The 21,728-nt window shown below is 35.6% G+C and overlaps 1 protein-coding gene across 1 annotated transcript; it reads right to left on the bottom strand.

The window, feature by feature from the left end:
* Positions 1-736: 736 nt before the first annotated feature.
* On the bottom strand, positions 737-1,390 carry LOC110888381. Its single transcript, XM_022135909.1, has one exon. It carries the CDS (start codon positions 1,388-1,390, stop codon positions 737-739), a length of 654 nt encoding a protein of 217 aa, XP_021991601.1.
* Positions 1,391-21,728: the final 20,338 nt, after the last annotated feature.

The following is a 21,728-nucleotide window of genomic DNA, read 5'->3' on the forward strand; positions in this document are numbered from 1 at the left end:
AGAGATTCCTCACTAAATCATTCCATCACTTTAATGATCATGGATTTTTTTTTTCTGCAAGGGGTCAAAGAACAAGCTTTTTTCACAATTAAGAAAACTAAAATCCACAAACTATGGATATAAGATAAAACAAAATAGTAAATTTCCACCATCAAAACTATATCCATAGAATAAAGAATTACCACTTAATGAAATAGGGAATTAGACAATGATGGTAGCTAACGCTCACTCATGAGCCCATGGCTTTATAGCCTAGTAGCATTTTGGGGTAGGATAAGACTTTAGACCAATAGGTCTTGGGTTCGATTCCCACAGGGGAGGGTTTCCCATATTTATTGGGTTTCCTCCTGAATTGGTGTATATGCATTATGCCTAGTGGAGATGGATATGATCGAGTGGTCCCGCTAGTGGCACGATGATACTCCAGTAGTCCGTCAGTGATCCAAATTTATTGTTCAAAAAAAAACTCTCACTCATGAGCAATTTCCACAGCATTGTTGATGCACACATTTATACGATGCTACTGGAGGCTTTGTATTTGGGCCACCAACCCCGATGCTTGTTGTTGTACACATGTTTGGCTAAAAATTCCGGGAATGAACACAATCACTAAGAGCTAATACCATGAATGGTGCAGTCTATTAATCTTTCAAAAACTCTACTTTTTTTTGAAACGTGAACATCATTAAAAATAAGCCAAACCCGAAAACCAAGCGGCCACCACACAACAACAAAACTACATAATTACAAATTTACCCCAGTTTTCTAAGGATAAACTCTTAAGTTTCAATCTATTTTTGAGCCATAGGAACCCCAATGTCTTGACTTCGCTGATCACCTCTTCGACCTGCATCCTTCTATTCTGGAAAGTCGATTTGTTTCTAGCTCTCCATAGACTCCATATGCCAATATACATAATACCATGGAAATAGCTTTTCTCCGGCTCTTGTAACCCAAGGAGATTGTGCACCTCGACCCAATCTCTAACCGAAAAAATGAAGATGCTTTGAACCTTGCACCACGCACTCACGTGCTGCCACAGAACAATTGCCATCCCACATTTAGTAAACAAATAATCCGTCGTTTCCGGACAACTCAGACATAAAGGGCATCCCTCCTCTTCCACACATATATTCATGGCTCTGAGAACATCTCTCGTAGGAATTATTCCCAGCTCTGCCCTCCAGACGTGAACATTGCACTTCGCTGGCACCCATTTACACCAGTCAAGCATAAAAGAGCTATTGTGATTAACACCCTTCGTCAACAACTTCTTAACCGAACCGACAGAAAACGCACCATCTTTGTTACCGAGCCATTCCCATTTATCCAGCCCATCCGTGAGAACACTTTGATCCAGTATATTGATAAGACTGCCCAATTTAGACATTTCTGTCACACCCTGCAAAAACAGAGTTGAGCGTAACGACTCGTATCTTCATTGCACAGAGGAAGTATAAAATGCTAGGACTTCTAGAAAGTTGAACACCCGCTATGTACTCGAATCCCAGTGGGTTCTCCTATTCCAACCGTGCCCTAGTTTGAATGTGTAACATGAGAAAGAACATGCGAAAAAGTCAACATAAAGTTGGCGAGTTCATAGTTTTTTTTGAAAAAGATTTAAAATAAAGTGTTTTTATTTTAAATATGGTCAAAACATGGTGGATACGACGCTGGTACTTCCTATATATAAGTGTTTTTACCATGTTACCAAACTTTCGTAAAACGTGCCATGAGAAATTCGGTGTTTTACAGACCTTGTTTAAACATGATTACACAACTTTAACAACTCACAAACGCACTGCTAAACGCGCAACATCTGATTTTCCATGACAAGACCTCATTCTCAACGCCTCATATTCACATCATATCCAAAATCGTAACATTCTTACCCTTGCATTCACCTATCCAATCACTCGATCACTCACATACCACAATTATTCTCAGTTATACTTTTGACTTTTATACAAACCTTATTTACAACCAATCGATTTAACGTTCCATCCCTAAAATACTTCCTTGCTTTTTAAAACTACCTTCCGTTCTTATTTACGTACAAGCATATTTAGTCGGCCCGTTACTGTCACACCCCGACCACGTAAAACAACAAATCGTGGCGGAAACGTCGGGGAGTGTTGTAACAGAATCATTGTTTCATAACACATGGAAATTTGAAATTTTGTTTTATTGAGTAAAAGAGTTACAATGTCTTAACAACAAAGAAACATAACATAATTAACTAGTTTTGCATCTTTTAATGTCGCTAAGGCCCAAGTCCTCCTAAGTGTATCTTGATCAATCTTATGCATCATTTCCTGAAACACATGTGAAAATAGGTACGTCGGCATAAAAATGCCTGTGAGATACATAGGTTTTATTGATTTAGGATTCATGACTTAAGAGTTTAGAAAAAGTTATTTAACAAAAGTCAGTCATGATCCTCGAAAAATGTTTTTGTTATATAAATCATTTGAAAGGCGATGATAAAGTAGATGAGATGTAAAAGAGTAATGTAAGGTTAAATGTATACAATAAGTTGTTTAGTAAAACAATGTCTTATGAAAAATATGTCATTTGTGTAAAATGTAATAGTCCAAATTGAAATGATTTAGGTAACACTACAATATGTAATATCATACAAGCACTTATATATAGGAAGTACCAGCGGCGTATACACCATGCTTATATCATACTACACACGCCTCGTTACTTAAATCGCTTACTAAAACAAACCATCAATGTAAAAATGTTTATGTATAGTCCAATGTCAAATGTTTATGTAAAAACCATCAAATGTAAATCATGTAATGTGTAAGCAAATGTTATGTAGAGTGAAATAAAGCATTTATTGATTAAAAGCATTTATTCAACCCTATAAGAAAGTAATGTACAAAACAATGCATTTGATAAAATATAATCAAAAGTTATGTTTTGTAAGATAATGCATGCTTTACTGAAACAACCATTTATGCGGTAATGTTAAACGCATACATTCAAGCCTTGAGACAGAAGGATAACCCTAAGTAAAGGTTATCAAAAGAATTTTTTCGGATTCAGTCATTCCTTACACCCAAACAAACCTAGGATGTCAGGAATGGGATTTGTCAAGTCCTATGGTACCATTACTTACTACCGAGCGACGTAGCTAATGTTAATGAACGTATTTAAGTCCCGTTTGTACAAACCAAATGTCATACCAAATGTAAACATGTTATATGAAAACAATGTACTAAGTATGCTAAGTTAACATACATAGCAGAAAAGTCATGTAAATCAATGTGCTAGCATGCTCAATAAACATACATAGCAGAAAAGTAATGTAAAGCAATGTGCTAGCATGCTAAGTTAACATACATAGCAAAACAATGTAATGAAATCATGTACTATAAGTGTAGTAAAGAACATAGCAAGTGTATGATATGAAAACAGGAAAGCACGAAAGTAACAAGTAGGCACATGTTTTTCACCCCAAAACGTTTGAAAAACAGTAAAAGAGGGGTACTATGTACTCACTTGAGGGTGCTTAGAAGTCTTGAACAACAACCAAGCAAAGCTAGAGGGATCACGGAATCAAACGGCACCCTATATAGATAACTACATAAAAAACCGGACCTAAATCGGGAGATTGGATAGTATGAGGTTTCGTAAACCAAATGAGTATTGGAACTCATATAATATGGTTTAACAAAGCCTACATACTAAAATGAAACCTAACCTAAGTGCTTATGACCCATTACGACCCGTTTAGGTAGCTTATGCTACTTTAACGCGTCGTCCGCGTAAAACGCGTTCGGACCGTCTAGTTAGTCCTATGACAAGTAAAATATGCCTTAACATGTCTAATATAGTTACCTAATCAGTTTAGATGTCAAAATTTTGGTTACATATGCTTAAAATGAATTTATGCGTAAAAAGGGTATTTTGGTAATTTTCCTAAGGCATATAAACTACATATCATACAACTAATTAAACGAAGTGACCATAAGGTATAACCTCGGAAGGTTATTCCCTATGCAACTATGGTCACCTAATGTGTTTGGTTGGATCCTAATGATCGACCAAACGGGTCAGGTTCGAAAGTCTAAGCGGTTGTTTAAACCGCTTACCTTACGACCCTATATAAACACAATTCTAAAAGTGACGAGCTAAACATGTTAAAACATGTTTAACGAGGTTTGAAAACAGGTTTGGTATCAAGACAAAGGGTCTTGATACCCAAAAGTAGTTTGGTTACAAAATACGCAAGAATACGTATTTTGGCCGAAACTACGACTCGTCACTAAGCCTAGATAACGTGGTAATCAGTAGGTATAGTCACTAGGGACTATAACCATCGTGATTACGCTCACGTTATGAAGTTCAAACGAACTTTGCATTGACCATAAACTGGTCAAAGCAGATAGTCAAACGCAGTTTGACTTTTAAGCTAAAACGCATAAAAAGAACGAAGGAATACTTACAAAGGGTCCCCGCAAGTTTGATTTTCCAAGTATTCTCAGGTATGAAGTGGTTAACACTTCAACTTAGAGAAATCTCAGAAAATCAAGTGGGTTTTGCAAGGAAAATGAGGGGGTATTTATAGATTTGGTAGAGCCGTTAAGATCGTTTCTTGAAACCCGTGCTTCGATCTAGGCCGTACAAGTGCACCCATTGTTTTCTAAAACCATGGGCACCTCTAGAATGAGCCCGTAGTATTGAAAATACCATGTGCAAGGCCCCTAAACAGCTGGAACAGGCTGGAAATGGCTAGAAAACACTTCTGCTGAAATGGGAGGTCCTCACGGACCGTATGGATAAGTTCTTACGGTCCGTAAGCCTTGTGCAGACCAGCAAAGTTTGATTTTTGGCAGAACAGGCCCCTTTGACTCCGAACTTGATTTTTGATGCGTTTTGACACGTTTAAGACCCGTTAACCTCATTTTAAGGCTCTAATATGAAGTTAAAGTATAGGGAAGTTATAATATGCTCAAAAATATGTCGGATATCAGTTCGTTTGGCCGTACGGTTGCGTTGTTTGGGTTAATTACGACGGAAGTCGTAACGGACGCAAAAACGACCCAAATTACGCAACAAATGGATTTTTATCATGCCAAACACTAAAATAAAGTATTTTGATGCTTACATAAATTTTTTCGATGTCCGGATGTATTCAGAACGTAAGATATTCGCGGAAATGCAAACTTATGCACTTTTTGACGCTTTTAGTCCCTGAATGACCAAAAAGTTTATTTTAGCACATCGAACCCCTCAAAACTTATTTCTAAGCTATGTAAAGGATATTTAGGGTGTGTTTAACTTATGATCAAGTTCCAGAATGTCCGTTACAGTACAAATTGACATACTTTCGCAGTTTGTCGAATTTAGTCCCTGTAAGCGAATAAACTTGATTTTGGCACACCAAACCTTCCAAAACATATTTCTAAGTTATGTAAAGGCTATTTAAGGTATGTTAAGCCTATGTTACTATTCCGGAGTGTTTGTTGCATTAAACTGGTTATATTTACGCATTAGTGCGCGTATAACCTCCCAGAAAGCGATTTAGAGCCCGAAATCGAACAAGAATTGATATGTGCAAATGATACACATATTTATACGAATCCAAGTATGAAATACAATATTTCATTGGTTTGGTATTTGTTTGATGGCCGTGGAGGCACAGGTGTCGCAGTTACCCCCCAAAACTTTTGATAAACACTAACTTACTCGTTTCTCACCAATAAACAATTTTCTACAAACATGTGATTTCACTGATACTCCTTAAAACCAATAAAACTTTCTTACAACCTATGATGTAGTTCGCACTTTTCATCAAAATACACTCTATTTTATTCGAAAACTTTTCTTCTTAGTTAACATATTTTAAAATACTTCCCCATTGAGTTATTCAAACTTGGTTAAACTCACTTTGCCTATACACACACGTGCGCGTTCTACTTACGATTAATGCCTTAAATCACCTTAGTCAAACGAACTACTTTTACAAACCTACCCCTTTTCATCCCTCAAAATTTCCATGCATTTTTAACACACTTATACATGAACTTCATGTAGACTTTAAACTTCAACATTGCGATTTTAGCCAACCGTTTTAACCAAAATTCCTTTTTCCAAATTCTTCCTCTTGAATAAATTTCGGGATGAAATTTCCTAAAGTAGGGAGACTGTAACGCTCCGCGTTCTCTGTACTTTCAATATTTAGAAAGTTGTATTCACATTTTATTTTTAGCAACTTGTATTCTTACTTCATTTCAATCCTTGTAATCTTGAGACTTTGATCATAATGAAAATCATATTTTTATATCAACATTGTTTAAACATACATGCATAATATGTAATCAGTCGTGAAATATACATTTTAATTTAAAACCGAGACATACATCGAGATTATATTTTCTCGGAATCACATTCATACATGTATCACACTTATAATATATCTGCATACACCTTTATAGAATGAAATAACCAACAATACAAGTGCAAGGACTAAAAATGAAAATTTTCATCTCCCTGACCACTTTCTTTAATGTCCTAACCTCCAACCAACTCATTTAATACCTCAAACCCACCTTCTAACCTCCAACCAACTCATTTAATACCCCTCCTAACTCCCAATCACATTTATTTAAACCCCAACCACCTTCATTTAAACCCTAACCACTTAACCCTCTTATAAATACCAACTGTAACACCTTCCAAACACTTGCACCACCTCCAAATTACTTCCAAACTCTCTCAAATCTCCAGGATTTTCAACTTTGGACAAAAAGTTCAAGAACCAAAATAGGTAACTTCGGTGTTCCAACAACTCAAGACTCGTCAAACTCACTAAGTGAAAATTTCTTCGCAAACCGTGAGTATACTTGACCCTTTTTACGCTTTAATGCACTTTTGGGTGTAACGTGTTTCAACCATCAAAATTCACAATACACATAATCAAACATATTCAATCACTCAATCCGCCAAACATGCTATTTGTTATGCTTAGGTTGTTTATGCTAGAATACTTTCATGCACTCTATTTGTCATTAACTTAGCTAGCCAACCTTAACAATTATAGCGCTATAGGCGTAGCACACCACCCGATGGGGTATTGTTAAGTCAACATACTTTACGGTCTCGATTACCTCGGTGTCGAGGAATCACATTATACTTTATGGTCTCGTTCACTTCGGAGATGAGGGTCGTTTACTTCGGAGATAAGGGATGCACATTATTCTTGTGGACACTCGGGTTTGGCCTATAGTTATGCATGCTAGCTTCAACTTTGTATATAAATTGCCCTGTCGGATTTGAGTAAACCTTTTATACTTATATGCTAGTACTCTAAAACTTGTATACTCGCCAATACTTTTGTATTGAACTATACTTCAAAACATGTTGCAGCATTATGATGATGATGATGATGATGATGATGATGATGCACGGAACTTAGTAGGATGCCTAGAAACGCATTTTAAACTTTAAATACTTGTTGTATTGTAATCCATTTGTTTCAACTTGTTGTACACGATTCCAAACGATGTATTTGATTCTTTTAACAATGAAATGAAATTTATTATTAAATACTCGTTACAATTTAGTGTTATGAAATCTCTTGTAATCTCTTTTTCGTCTCACTCCGATGTTTCCGCCATCGGTTGGGGTGTGACAAGGACAACCCAGTCCCATTGTTTCGTATGTAGAACAACCCAGTCCCTAATTGTAACAAGAAAAATCCCGTCACTAGTCACGAAACTCATGTATGTTTTGAAAATATGCGTGTGTTTTGTAAAACCGGTATGTTTAGCATAAACCTTTCATAAACTAATTGAGTTAGTTGTAGTTTGTTTGCAACATGGTTTAGAAATATGAAATTTTCGTTCATCGAAATATTGTGTACTTTTGCAAAACTTGCATGTCTTTCCACCCCCGAAAACATTTATAAACATGTAAAACTGTAAAAAGTGGGGGTTATGAACTCAAAATTTGTGTTCCGTATGTTTTCTAGCAATCCAAATAAAAATGTATAATCCCAACCTACATGTGTCCTAAACCAATAAGGCACTAAGGTCTAAAAAATGTCTACCTGGCAAGCCATTAACCAAACTTGCTTAGACAGAATGAGATGTTTTCGTTTAAAAAAATATTTGAACGACCTGTTGGTGATTATTAACCACGTTCTCATTATATATATTTACACACAATATATATGAAATGCACATATAAGTTTCATCAATGTTGGGATCCTACCCTGAAACCTCGTTTGAAAACTCATGTCAGCACACGTCTCGACCGTTTAATAAGTATATTTATTTGTATACAAAATAAGGGGAAGGTTCATTAGGGAACATTAAAAAAGTGGGGAACAACGGGGAACCGACTCAAACGAACTCTGATTGGACTCATTTCAGCGACGTTGAAACCGGCTCGTCGAACCATAACTAAGATCTTTTAACCCTAAATCCTAACTCCTAAACTCTAAACTATAAAGCTAAAAAATAAGGCTAAAACCTAAGCTAAACCATAAAAACTAAACTATAAACCCTAAAAGCTAAACCCTAAAGGCTAAACCTAAAGCTAAACCCTAATGCTAAACCCTAAACCCTAATGCTAAACCCTAAAGCTAAACCCTATGGCTAAACCCTAAAGTTAAACCCTAAAAGCCAAACCCTAATATATTTAGGGTTTAGGAGTTATGATTTAGGGTTTAGGGTTAAGAGATCTTAGTTAGGGTTCGATGAGCCGGTTCCAACGCCGCAGGAATGAGTCCAAACGGAGTTCGTTTGAGTCGGTTCCCCACTGTTCCTCACTTTTTTAGTGTTCCCCAATGAAACTCACACTACAAAATAATATATATATATATATATATATATATATATATATATATATAGGAAAATAATCCATTTCTGTCGTAGATGCAAAATTTACTAAGTATCTATATTTATTTTTCAAATAAATATGTACTTATTAAAGTTCATCATCATAGTGATATGATATATTTTTATACTGTTACACAACTAATGAAATCGTTATCGAAAATACCATCATATATGTACATATAAAATATACAATTTATATATACATACACATGCTTGTGGGAAAAACGACAAGATACATAATTATGACCATAAACATATATCCGGCTAAACATCGTCTAGCACCCGTTAAGTATGTATGTTATTTTTATAAAATATAAATACCCATGTCTTTATTCCAACTAAAAAATAGTTTAGCCTTGGTTTTACTTAAACATCACATTTTATAGAACACCACCCTCTTATATAAAATAGCAAATTAGAGACTTTTATTAATAAAAATACTCTTGTAAACCCTTGTATAAAAGAATATTATAAATTTAACAAACTTCTCATCATCGATTGTATTATGCCAATAGTACTAACTTTTAACACACTAAGATTTGTATATATGTATTGATTGGTTGTACCTTATGTGCATTAGACACTTGTAACTTAAACATTGAACGTTATTCCATTTTGTTTAGTGTATCGTTAGCTTATGTGTATACTATATATTTGGATGAAGGTATTACTTTTAACGAAAATAAAGTATGTATATTAATCTCTAAAAGTCATATGTTACCTCTAAATTCTGGAGGTTATACTATCATTAACGATAGCATTAGAAAATAATTCAGTGCTCCTTCATTTTTCATAACGACTATAACCAAGCTGCCAACCAATAAAGCAAGCACCTTCATGGACTTAGGCCATTCTCGTTCACTCGTTATTAGTATTATAATTTTCTTTAGAGGCTTAATATTGCCTACTTGTACGTTCAAAATATATGAAGTTTATCTTAATTTTAATATTTATGAGTTAACTTGTAAGTTAGAGAATTTTGTTGTCAAATGCAAATGTTGAAACTAAACATATCATGACTTAAGACTTTTGTGAATAATACAATAGGTCATAAAAAGATGCTCATAACAAGTCTTGGTTTATTTATTTATAAACTTTCTATGAAAACATCCCACATTTAGATGAACCAACATTTCCTTTTATAAAATTTTAAAGAACAAAGGAGGGTTAGAACAGTATCCATACCACAAACAAGCAAGGAGAAGGTGGATGAGAAGGATAATAGATCTTGAACCCTTGAGGTTAACCAAGCTTACTACACTAGAACGCCAGTAGAACTTGATTTTGGGTATTTGATTCTTGTTGATTTAGAGAAAAAAAAAAGAGAGACAAGAATGTGTTGGAAAAGGGTGGGTTCGGTTTGGGTATTAAGAGCTGAGAGAGACAGAGTTTAGCTTGAGGGTTAAACAATTATAAAAAAATTAGATGGCTAAAAAGGAATGGACGTAACGTCATATGTGGGTGGCGGTATAGGGTTCATAGGGCATGGTCGACTTGCATTGGAAACATCCTAAATAAAAGCATCAAATAAAAAAAAGTATGGTGGCTTGAAGTAGGCTACATGATGTGATGACTTAGTTTAAACAACAAGATTTCATGATCAAGTTGGTTAGTTATGAAATTATTTTATGCAGTCAAATTAAACAAAAAAGATGGGATGGTTGTCTCAATTGTCATAAGTAAAAAAGCATGGGTTTTATAGTTTAATATAACTTGATGTCGTACTAGAGTGTGGGTATTTGAATAAATAATTAAATAAATAAATATTTAAATAATTAAAGGATAAAATATGATGTGAAGGAGTGGTATTTGACAACTTATATAAAAAACATATAAACCATTTTATTTGTTTCTTAAAGAAACAATTTATATGGGCGGCATTCATCCCCATGCAAACATTGACCATTAAAGAAAAGAAAGGAACATGGTATACTCCATCCATTATTTTACTTAACATTTAAGTACTATGTTTTCAGTGATTTTCACAACTTTGTAGCCATTATTTTTAGTGATTTTCACAACAAAATAACGAATGTATTATATATATATATATATATATATATATATATATATATATATATATATATATATATATATATATATATATATATATATATATATGGGATGATCATGAAAAAAACTAGATTAAATGAGAAAATCAAAAAATGAACTAAAAAGCCTAAAAATATACCAATCTTTTTTGATTTTTTTATTAAAATTCGTTATATTAAATATATAAAAAATATTTTTATAAAAAAAAGTTGTACTACACATGTGCAATCATACGAAAAAGCCTAAACCACCTAACCCACCCCCACCGACACCCCCAAAAACCTAATCCCCCAACCCCAAAAACCTAAATCTACCCACCATCCAAAGGCCTACCCACCCCCACCCCCAAAAAACCTAAACCCAACCCCCCCCCCCCCAAAGAACCTATAACTAAACTCTAACCGTAAACCCTCAAAAAACCTAAACCCCTACCCGCACCCCTCAAAACACCTAACCCCCCACCCACCCCCACCCGCACTCCCCAAAAACCTAACCCCCCCCCCCCCCCCTCACACCAAAAAATCTAATCCTGAATCTTCAAAAAAACTTAACCCTAAAAGCTAAACTAAACTTAAAAGCTAATTTTAAGCATATAATGCACATGTGCAGCATATACATATAATTCACATGTGCAGTACAAGTTTTTTTTTTTTTTTTTTTTTGAAAAACTAAGTTTTTTTATACATAAAAAGTAGCGAATTTTTATTAAAAAACTGTAAAAAATGCCATGTTTTTTAGACTTTTTTAGTTTTCTCATTTATATGTAGTTTTCTCAATATCATCTCCCCATATATATATGCTGGTAAATTAAAATCTATATAAGTGGAGATACGCTTCCAAATACAACGATTATGTTAAGTCATATTTTAAAAGCGTGTGCGTGTATATATTTGTATATATATAACACATATACGTGTTTATTTGTGATGTGTGCAAAATGCAACATATAAATTACATCAAATGAGCCATAAAACTAACCATTTTTAGTACTAATATTGGAAAAAGCGAGTTTCTTTCTTCCTTTTGAATTTACAGGACCAAACGAGCTTAAAAGAACAAAAGAAAGAAATAAGTAGGCAAAACCAACATAATACAAAAAGAATGAATAAACGTAACATGCCCGACCCCTCGGCAGTATCCCCAAAGCAAAAACAAAAAAACAGAACCTGACCACGGGGCCGTGCCCAACTGGGCATGGGGCGTGGTCAGGCGCTGCACTACAAGACAAACCTGCAGAAGCTTCTACGCCCACCACGGGGCCGTGCCCAGCTCTCCATGGGTCGTGGTCAACTCTTAGATTTGTAGAATCTTGATAGTACAGCAAAGAGTTGACCACGGGGTCGTGCCCAGAAGACACGGGGTTGTGTGGGGCCCTCTGCTGACAAATGCACTTAATGAAGGAAGAGAAAAGGTTGGCCGGGCCGTGCCCACTGGACACGGGGCCGTGGCCAGGACTTTGTTCAGGCTATAAATAGGGGTGCTTGGTTCATTTCAAAGGCATCCCTTGGCAAACCACTTCTCTCCCACTTTGCCACCACTCCACCACCACTACAACACCAACACCCACCACCATCATCCATCATCCATCTTTAAAGTGTGTAGTAGTCTCGGGATACAAGATTGATCGTAAGAGTTCTTGTCAATCAAAGGCCATGTTTGGCTAAACTCTTACATCACTTGGTGAGACAAGTCTTTAATGTATTACTTTTGATTTTTAAGCTTTCGGCTCTTTTTAATTGGGTTTGCATTTATGACTTTAATAACTAGTTTCTTATGTTGAAAGTGAATTTTCTTTTCCATTTATTCATGATGTCATTGATTTGCTCATTCGTGTCTTTACGGTCTATATAAAGCGCGTTAACTACCTGGAAGGGGTTAGGAGGGTGGTTTGGTAAAGTTCTTGTCTCGTTCAGTGTATAGATCCTGCGAGGACTTGGTTCAAGCTTACTAGGACCTCCTTCAATGCCCAACGGTCTTGGATGGCAGGGGTGCGAATAGCTTGAACCCCTCATATGTAAACTACTATACTTTAAACCGGCTTCTTGGGATTGTATCCTTGCTGACTCAAACCACTTAGCCGAGGGTAACGTCACCTTCGAAAGAGGGGCCTACCACTTTTCGCATTAATAAATGACTTAATTGTCTTTCAATATTCCGACCCTTTGGGATTGTATCCCTGCCGACTCAAACCACTAGGTTGAGGGTAACGTCACATTCAAAAGAGGGGCCTACTACTATAACTAAGACAATCTCTTAAAAAGTCCGAAAGTGCTAAAATCATCAAAGGATACATTAAAGATAAGTTGGATCCAAGTGATTCTATCTTGTCTATTTATTTTTCATTTTATTTATCTTTTCATTTTTAGTTTTATTTTCATGTTTCAAAACTTTTCTCAAAAATTTAGATCGATTAGAGGTTGAGGATAAACCGGTATTAAAAGCTCTTGTGTCCTTGGACGACCTCGGTATATTACTAACACTATATTACGCTCGCGATGGGTGCACTTGCTCAAGTGTGTGTTTAGTGTTAGTACAATATCGTGTTTTATAAATTTAAAACTTGACTAATGCGTAAAATGGACTCAAAACACCAATTTGCGAATTAATGATCTAGATAAAACATAGATGCCCGAAAAATGTAAAGATTAAATAAGTTCATATTTAAATGCATATAATTATATATTATGCATAAAAAGATTTTATGAAACGTTTTCTAGCGTAGTAATTAGATATCACCGTCCGTTTTGTATATTAATACCGCTTCGTGATAAATTTATATCTAACGGTTTTCAAAATCAATCCCATGCATTTACCCGAACTTTGCTAGACTTTATGGACTTAATTAACATAATTAAGTCTAATGCACATAATTTTTTAAGTTAATAGTGATTAGGATTTACGGATTATCATGAAATTTTTTCGGCTGTCACATTCTCAAACCGTTTAAAGAATCCAGTCCCGAAATTCAGTTTGTGTTGATTCCTTAATGAGTCATTATCACGATCGCTGCCATTAGTTGAGTAGGTTACTACAACTTCTACCAATTGTTGGACATGTATTACGACCTCTACGAGTGGATTAGCAAGTTTAACGATCTCCGCCGGTTGTTAAGTAGGCATAATGATCTTTTGCGAACTATTGAGTAGATATAACGATAATGACAATGACCTCCGCTAGTTGCTGAGAAGGTTACTACAAACCCTGCTACCAATATATAAGTTTGCAATTCTTTTAATGTGAGTTAATCGACAGAGAAAATGTCAAAGCACAAAACGGTACTAGCGAGTGTATACATTACCAAACTAGATGACTACAAAGACATCTGACGACAATCAAAACTTAAGCGTTCACCCGAATGAATTACGACGAACTATATACATATATTTAACCTTCCACCACAATAAAAAAAAATGTAAATCCAAGTGTTGATTGTTTGTGTAACAAGTGGATCTCATTAAAAAATATTGTTCATGTCAATTGAAAGCCACATTGTGTACCTTATAATGTGATCTTTTGCGGAAAGTTACAGTGATGGCACAATTTCAAATGGTACCATGATCCAAGGTCTGAACAGTTCAGTGTCCCAACTCTAAAAAAAATTGTGTTCATATACTTAATTAATCATAAGAGATTGTGAGAAATGAAATGGCATACATGCCAAAGGTAAGGCCATAACAATTTGTCTAGTTCACAAGGCATCGAAGTGATTATGAATAGTTGAATCGAGTAATGAAATAGCGTTATGGTAGCATCCTAATGCCAATCCCTGGTCAGGGTGAAATTGTCAACTCGAAAATGAGTATGTTATGAAAAAGTGGTCATCATGAACGCAATCAAATGATGCCAAATGCCAATGCTGAATGGTGACAAAATGCCAACAAATTCTTGATAACAATGAAGTCATTATTGCAGGTAACTCGAGTTTTGTCATTGTAAGAACATGTAACTGTGAGGTCAATAATAGTGAGTGCGAAGTGCATAACCAAGTACACATAAATTACTATGTCAATTAAAATGTTTCAGGAAAATTTAGTAAAAAATTTCCCAATGAAAAAGATGCACTGATCATACAAAGGACATATAGGCAAAGTTAATCAATGCTATGGGCTAATAAAAGCATCACCACAAGGTGTTGTAACAACTGAATTAATTCAATGGGAATGGAGGTTGAACGAGCTCACAATGTTTTTAATCAAATGAAGTGCTCGTCCAAGTTGTTTTGAATATTATAATTCCAATAGATCTTTAAGAGAATTTAACACGAGAAAACAATTAGTCAATTTAAATAATTGGAATTTGGCTTGTACACGAAGTAGAATCAATAGATGTGCCGCCAAAAGATTGATATGATCGAGATGTGAAAGCTGGTTTCAAGTGTGATGATTGCATCAAAGTAAAATGACTATGTCCAAAGATGATGACATGTTCACTAAGAATTGAAGGATAAGACCATTAAGATTTAAGCCAGATTGCTATATAGTTGGAATGATCTGAATACAAAGTCGAAGTCACTCTTACTCAATAATGGAAGGGTTGATCATTACGTTCACAACATCAATAATGAACAACTATTATGTTAAACATAGGTCATCGCAATAGAATTTCCTAGAACTCTCAAGCACCTGTAAATTCACAAACGTAATTGTAAATTCACCTTTTTTTAAAGGAGAATTTCATTAACACCAAACGCCAAAACTCCAAGAAGGGGCGGCAAACAAACAAACAAACAAGACAGACTTACATATTAACAAAATTACACCACTCCTCCCATCTAACTACTATATCCTTTCATCTAGAGTTAAGCCATAAAAATCCCACCGATTTGATCTCCCTAATAATCCCCTCCAATTCGCAGGATTGTTGTTAAATCTAGCCTCGTTCCTAGCCTTCCAAATACTCCAACAACCGATTCTAATGATACCTTGTATAACTTCTTTTTTCTTCCCTTTGAGACCGATATTTTCATGTGATTCAAGAAGGTCCCTCACTAAAAACGCCAAGATCAAAGGGATCTTGCACCACATGCTCACCATAGACCAAATTGTCAACGCAATATAACACGAGGTAAATAAGTGTTCCACAGTTTCGTCCTCTTCGCCACAATGCACACAGACTTTATCTCCCCTGTCTATATTCCTTTTCTTGAGTGCATCCATTGAAGCAAGTTTGTCCAAACCGAGTCTTATAAAAATGTTGCATTTCCGAGGGACCCATCTACACCTGCTCGGAATATAAATCCTCTGTGATCCCAGATTTTTAGTCAAAAGCTCCTTAGCCGATCCCACGCTGAACTGATTATCCGCCGATTCTGACCAAATCCATTTATCTATATCCTTTTTTAACTCGAAATTAATAAGCAGGCTGCATAAACCAATCATCTCGTCGACCTCCTGCCCAGCCTCCAACGGACGCTTCCATTACCAACAAAATCTCGAGTTCCCACCGGAATTAGCGATCCTGTCGACAATCTTACAATCTTTCTTCATCTCCAATTGGAAAAGCGCAGGGAACCTAAGACTCAAAGGCCCATTACACGACCACTGATCTAGCCAGAACTGAATCCATTCCCCGTTACCAACTTCTCCCTTAAAATAATATTTTAGCGGCTTGTTATCAATCAAAAATTTATCCAGTATGTTGATAATGTTACACCAACCCCCCTCCCCCCCCCATAGATTTTCTGACCGGAAAACAATCCCATCTAGTTTTCGTATTGTGAACCGCTTCGATCACTTTAACCCATAATTTCTCCTTATCCGCCTTAAACCTCCAACCCCATTTGGAAAGTAAAGAAATATTGATATGCTTAAGTTTACTAAGGCCCAACCCCCTTTATGAATCGGACATGCCACCCGCTCCCAAGCAGCCCCATGAATTTTATTAACCGTATTGCACCCTCCCCACAAAAAAAAAAAAAAAATCCTAATTTTAGCTTTGAGATCCTTGATAACCTGAACCGGGGCTTTATAAAGAGAAAAGAAATAAGTCGGTAAGCTCTCGAGAACCGACTTAACCAGCGTAATTCTCCCTCCCATAGAAAGCATCGCCGTTTTCCACTTCGCAAGCCTTGCTTCAACTATATCGTACATGGGCTTCCAGTTGGCAACCCTATTCATGTTAGCTCCAACAATCAGGCCAAGATATCTGAACGGAAAGAACTCTGCTTCAGATGCATCCCTCAAACTAGGGGTGCTAAATGGGTCGTGTTCGTGGGTTGGCGGGTTCAATCCGACCCGAACCCGAAAATTTTATACGAACCCGAACCGACCCGAACCCGAAAATTGTATCATACATATGAACCCGGACCCGACCTTAATATTCGTGGATTGACCCGAACACGACCCATTCAACCCGAATCTTTTTATTTCTTTAATTTTTCAACAAATTAATATAATAAAATTTAAATTTACTTAAAAAACACAAATAATTACATTTAAATTATAAAATCTTATTTGAATTTCTTTTTTTAAGTTATATTTATGACATAAAATAGACACCCAATTTAATTTATGACATAAGAGATATTGTAAAAATATAATATAACATAAAGTGGTTAAATGGGTCAACCCGCAAACCTCACTGGGTTGACCTGAACCCGGCCCGATTAGCTAAACAGGTTTGCGGGTTCAACCTGAAACTGACCCGAACCCGTTTAGCCCAAACCTAAACCCGCGAATTTCGTGTTAGGTTCGTGTCATGTTTTCGGGTCATGTCGAAAACTGACACCCCTACCTCAAACGACTTGTATTCGGATGTAACCAATTCCCACCACTAGATTCGACGTGTGTACGTGTTTTGTTTCCGCAAAGCTTCAACTTTACAACGGATGACCATGTCGATATATTCGGACTCTCAGAGCATTTATATATAAATAATGTTTCACTTCGTAACATGTACTCGTCTCCGCGTATTCATAAGGCTCGTGTTTGAGTTCATACAATAGTCATACTACTTAATTCGGTCCGTGTTTCATCCCAAAAAAATAAATAAATATATATTATATATTTACTTTATGTAAAATGTTTCCCAAGTATGCCACGTGTTGTTGTAAGATATGTTTACGCATAGGTTTCACATATGTCCTACCAAAGCATTATTTCGGCTTGTTTCAAAAGATGTGTTCACTAAAAGACATTGTTTCTCATATCAACGTAGCAAAGACCACACTAGTGTAACCATCTACATTACATTAGACTCACTTTTAAGGCAACGGTTGGAATTCCCATGTTAAAATCCTAGGCGTTCTTAACGTAAGCCAAGTCTTAATTGTCTCGGTCCTTATGACTCAAGGTTAAAGCCTAGGTATCCCTACTGACACCGAATTCGCTGAAATCTATGGCTCTGATACCAATCTATCACACCTTGCAAAATCAGAGTTTGGCATAACGACTGGTATCTTCATTGCACAGAAGAAGTATAAAATGCTAAGACTTCTAGAAAGTTGAACGCCCGCTAAGTACTCGAATCACAATGGGTTCTCCTATTCCAACAGTGCCCTAGTTTGAAATGTGTAACTTGAGAAAGAACAGTGAAAAGGTCAACATAAAGTTGACGAATTCATAGTTTGTTTGGAAATGATTTAAAATAAATCTTTTTGGTAATAGGTTTAAATATTGTTGCGAAAACGTAATAAACCATTTTCCTCGGCATGCTATTTGAAAAAAGAACATTTGTGCTTGTAAAACTTGTATAACCGTCAATGTCGGCGTACGACAGAGACAACATGCCCGCATGAGCCTATTACCAACCTCGAGCTAGTGAGTGCCTCGCCAACCGTGTACTCAAGACGGTAGACTAGCAGTCGTTATAGTTCCAATATATAGCAAGTACTTCACTGTACAGTTTTAAGGACCCTACGACCCTTACGGTTGAGTAGGGCACAATCCAGTCCTTATGTTTGTATCTAGGACAATCTAGTCCCCGTGTCTGTATGTAGGACAACCCAGACCCGATATTCGTAAGTAGGACAACCCAGTCCCATTGTTTGTATGTAGGACAACCCAGTCCCATTGTTTCGTATGATGGACAACCCAGTATTAATTGTAACTAGGACAATCCCTGGGATGACCACCTACCCTTGATCGACGTCGATGAACCAGGCCAACTAGAGGCGTTAGCCAAAACAAGGTTTTTAATAATTGCACGGACTATTGTGGTGGGTAGAATCGGATCCTATGTTAGTTGTATTATGTGGAGTAATTAATTAAAACCTGCATATGCCTTCTTCGCAGGGGCTGAGCACCCAACACACTTGGTGTTATGCGAGGATGATAGGTAGATGTTTTGAGATAAATGGTTATTCTCCTGGGGGAAACATTTGGGCTTGGTTGTTGTTTTTTTTAAAAAAAAAAATGTTACAAATTTCAGGTTACATAATATATATGTCCAAAAAAAATGTAACATACAAATTTTCAACATTTAGAAAAAATAGTAAGCTTTTTTTTCATTTTTTTCATAAATAGGTCCGTGTACATTTATATTACATTCCCTATTTTTTTAGAATAAAATAAAAATGTTACATAGGGTTTATTTGGGTTTTCTCAACTCACATGGGTTTTCGCTTTATCTTTCCCCTATATATATATAGGGAGAAGACAATACGAGAACCACCTCTTATTGCGAGAACCGCGAGAACCAATGTGAACACAACCAAAAATGCCTAAAAATAGCTAAAAATCACACACAAAATTTTTTTTTTAATATTTTTTATATAAAAATCGCTACTTTTCGAAGCAAAAAAAAATTAAAAAAAAAATTTTTTTGGCCACTAAAAGTAGCGATTTGAGCATAAAAAATATTAAAAAAAAATTTTAGATTTTTTTTGATTTTTTTAAATTTTCTTTAGATTTTTTTAGGTTTTTTTGGGGGTTTAGTTTTTAGCATTTTAGCTTGGGGGTGGGGGAGGGGGGTTTAGGTTTTTGGTGGGGGGTGGGGTTAGGTTTTTTTGGGGTTTTAGTTTTTAGCATTTAGCTTGAGGGGGGGGGGGTGGTTAGGTTTTTTTTTTGTGGTGGCGGGGGGTGGGGGGGTTTAGGTTTTTTTTTTTTTTTTTGGGGGGGGGGGGGTTAGGTTTTTCTTTTGGAGGGGGGGGGGTTAGGTTTTTTTAAGTTTTTTTAGCTATTTTAGGTTGTATTCACATTGGTTCTTGCGGTTCTCACAATAAGGGTGGTTCTCGCATGAGCCCCTCCCTATATATATATATATATATATAGAGAGAGAGAGAGAAAAAGATAGAAAGTGTGAGAACGCTTAACGATCGTCCGATCAAAACAATCTATGGACTAGATTTGCGCGGTGGCGTTTTTGTAAATAACATCAATTTTATTACGTGGACGCGCTTCATTAAGGGTAAAAGGGTCGTTTGACTACTCCACACAAAACGCCAAATCATTAAATAAAACGTCAAAAAAAAAACACAGACCATTCTAAGTAAAACGCCATTAAATATAAAACACCAAACTTAATTATAGTAAAATCCCGCCTAAAAAAACAGCCAAAAAAATCCGACACATACAACATCTCAGACCTTCAGTTAAAAACACACACAAAAACCCAAACGCCATATTTCATATAACTCATTCGCCTTAGAAACGTCAAAAAACCCAAACATCAAATATCTTCAACCCTAAAAACGTTTTTTTGAAATTCAGTTTGGCTGTGAGTAAGATTTCGCTTAATGAAATAGACAAAATCCTCAAGTGAGGATATAGTCCATTTCATTGAGTAAAATCTCATTGACTTATCCTAAACTTCCATCAAATTTATAACGCCAAAACATATAAAAACATTATTGAGGTTTGTTGTCAATAAAGTTTAGCTGTATGGGGTGGACAACATTGTCAGTTATCTTTCTTAACCGAGTATTAACAATGGTGTCCATCTCATACAGCAAAACATTATTGATTTTAGCATGATCAAAATTTGAGGTTTAAGGTGATCTTATTTCGTGGCGTTCTTTTTATCGGTAAACTGCCAAAAAAGTTAAAAAATCAAACATCGTTGGTTGTAAAAATTTAAGATTGTTGGCTGAATGATATAAACTCAATAACATTTGGCTGCATAAGATGGACAAATATTCAAGAAAAAGATTCTGATGTCAGACTGTGTGCTTCCAAACAGTAACACAAAAACTACTTGAAAAACAAAAAAAAAACAAAATGAATCATACAGAAGTTGAACCAACCAGTTAACATAATTCAAAAAAGAGAAGAAAGAGACTGGAGACAGAGAAGATTTGGAAAATCAATTGTTTTTGTATTCTTTTTTTTTATTTTATTTTCAGTTAATTGTTATATAATAAAAACGCCATATATAATAAAAACGCCAAAACAGCCAAAATGCTTGTTTAAGCGATATCATCCAGTTAATCGCTACCAAAAAACTGCCAAACTATAATAAAATTACTTTGAAAAATTATTATAAAAAACCCAAAAAAATAAAAATAAAAAAAATAAAAAGCAAACTTGAAAATGTAACTAGAAACAGTAAATACAAAATCAGTAAATACTAAAGAATCTAAAACACCAAACTTGAAAGATGGGACGTGTTACAGACTTTAGAGATAAAGCTTATAAAAAACATTAATTACAAGACCGTAACTGAAAAGACAAATACTTTATTATAATAATGCACCGCCTAATTTAGGCGCCAAAAAGACATCGTATAAAATGATACATCTCAGCAACTTCCATTTGACCAAACCAAAAAAAACAAACGCCAATACTACTAAATACCACCCACTGTAAAACGCCAATAAATAAACTGAATGAATTGTTATCAGTGGGGAGTACCTCAGAAAGATTTTGCTGCATGAGATGGACA

The sequence above is a fragment of the Helianthus annuus genome, chromosome 3 (assembly GCF_002127325.2).
Source record: "Helianthus annuus cultivar XRQ/B chromosome 3, HanXRQr2.0-SUNRISE, whole genome shotgun sequence".
In the NCBI taxonomy this organism is placed as follows: Eukaryota; Viridiplantae; Streptophyta; class Magnoliopsida; order Asterales; family Asteraceae; genus Helianthus; species Helianthus annuus.

Bases quoted from the DNA above. Each gene is read 5' to 3' on its own strand.
- LOC110888381 (XM_022135909.1), bottom strand. From the start codon at position 1,390: ATGTCTAAATTGGGCAGTCTTATCAATATACTGGATCAAAGTGTTCTC.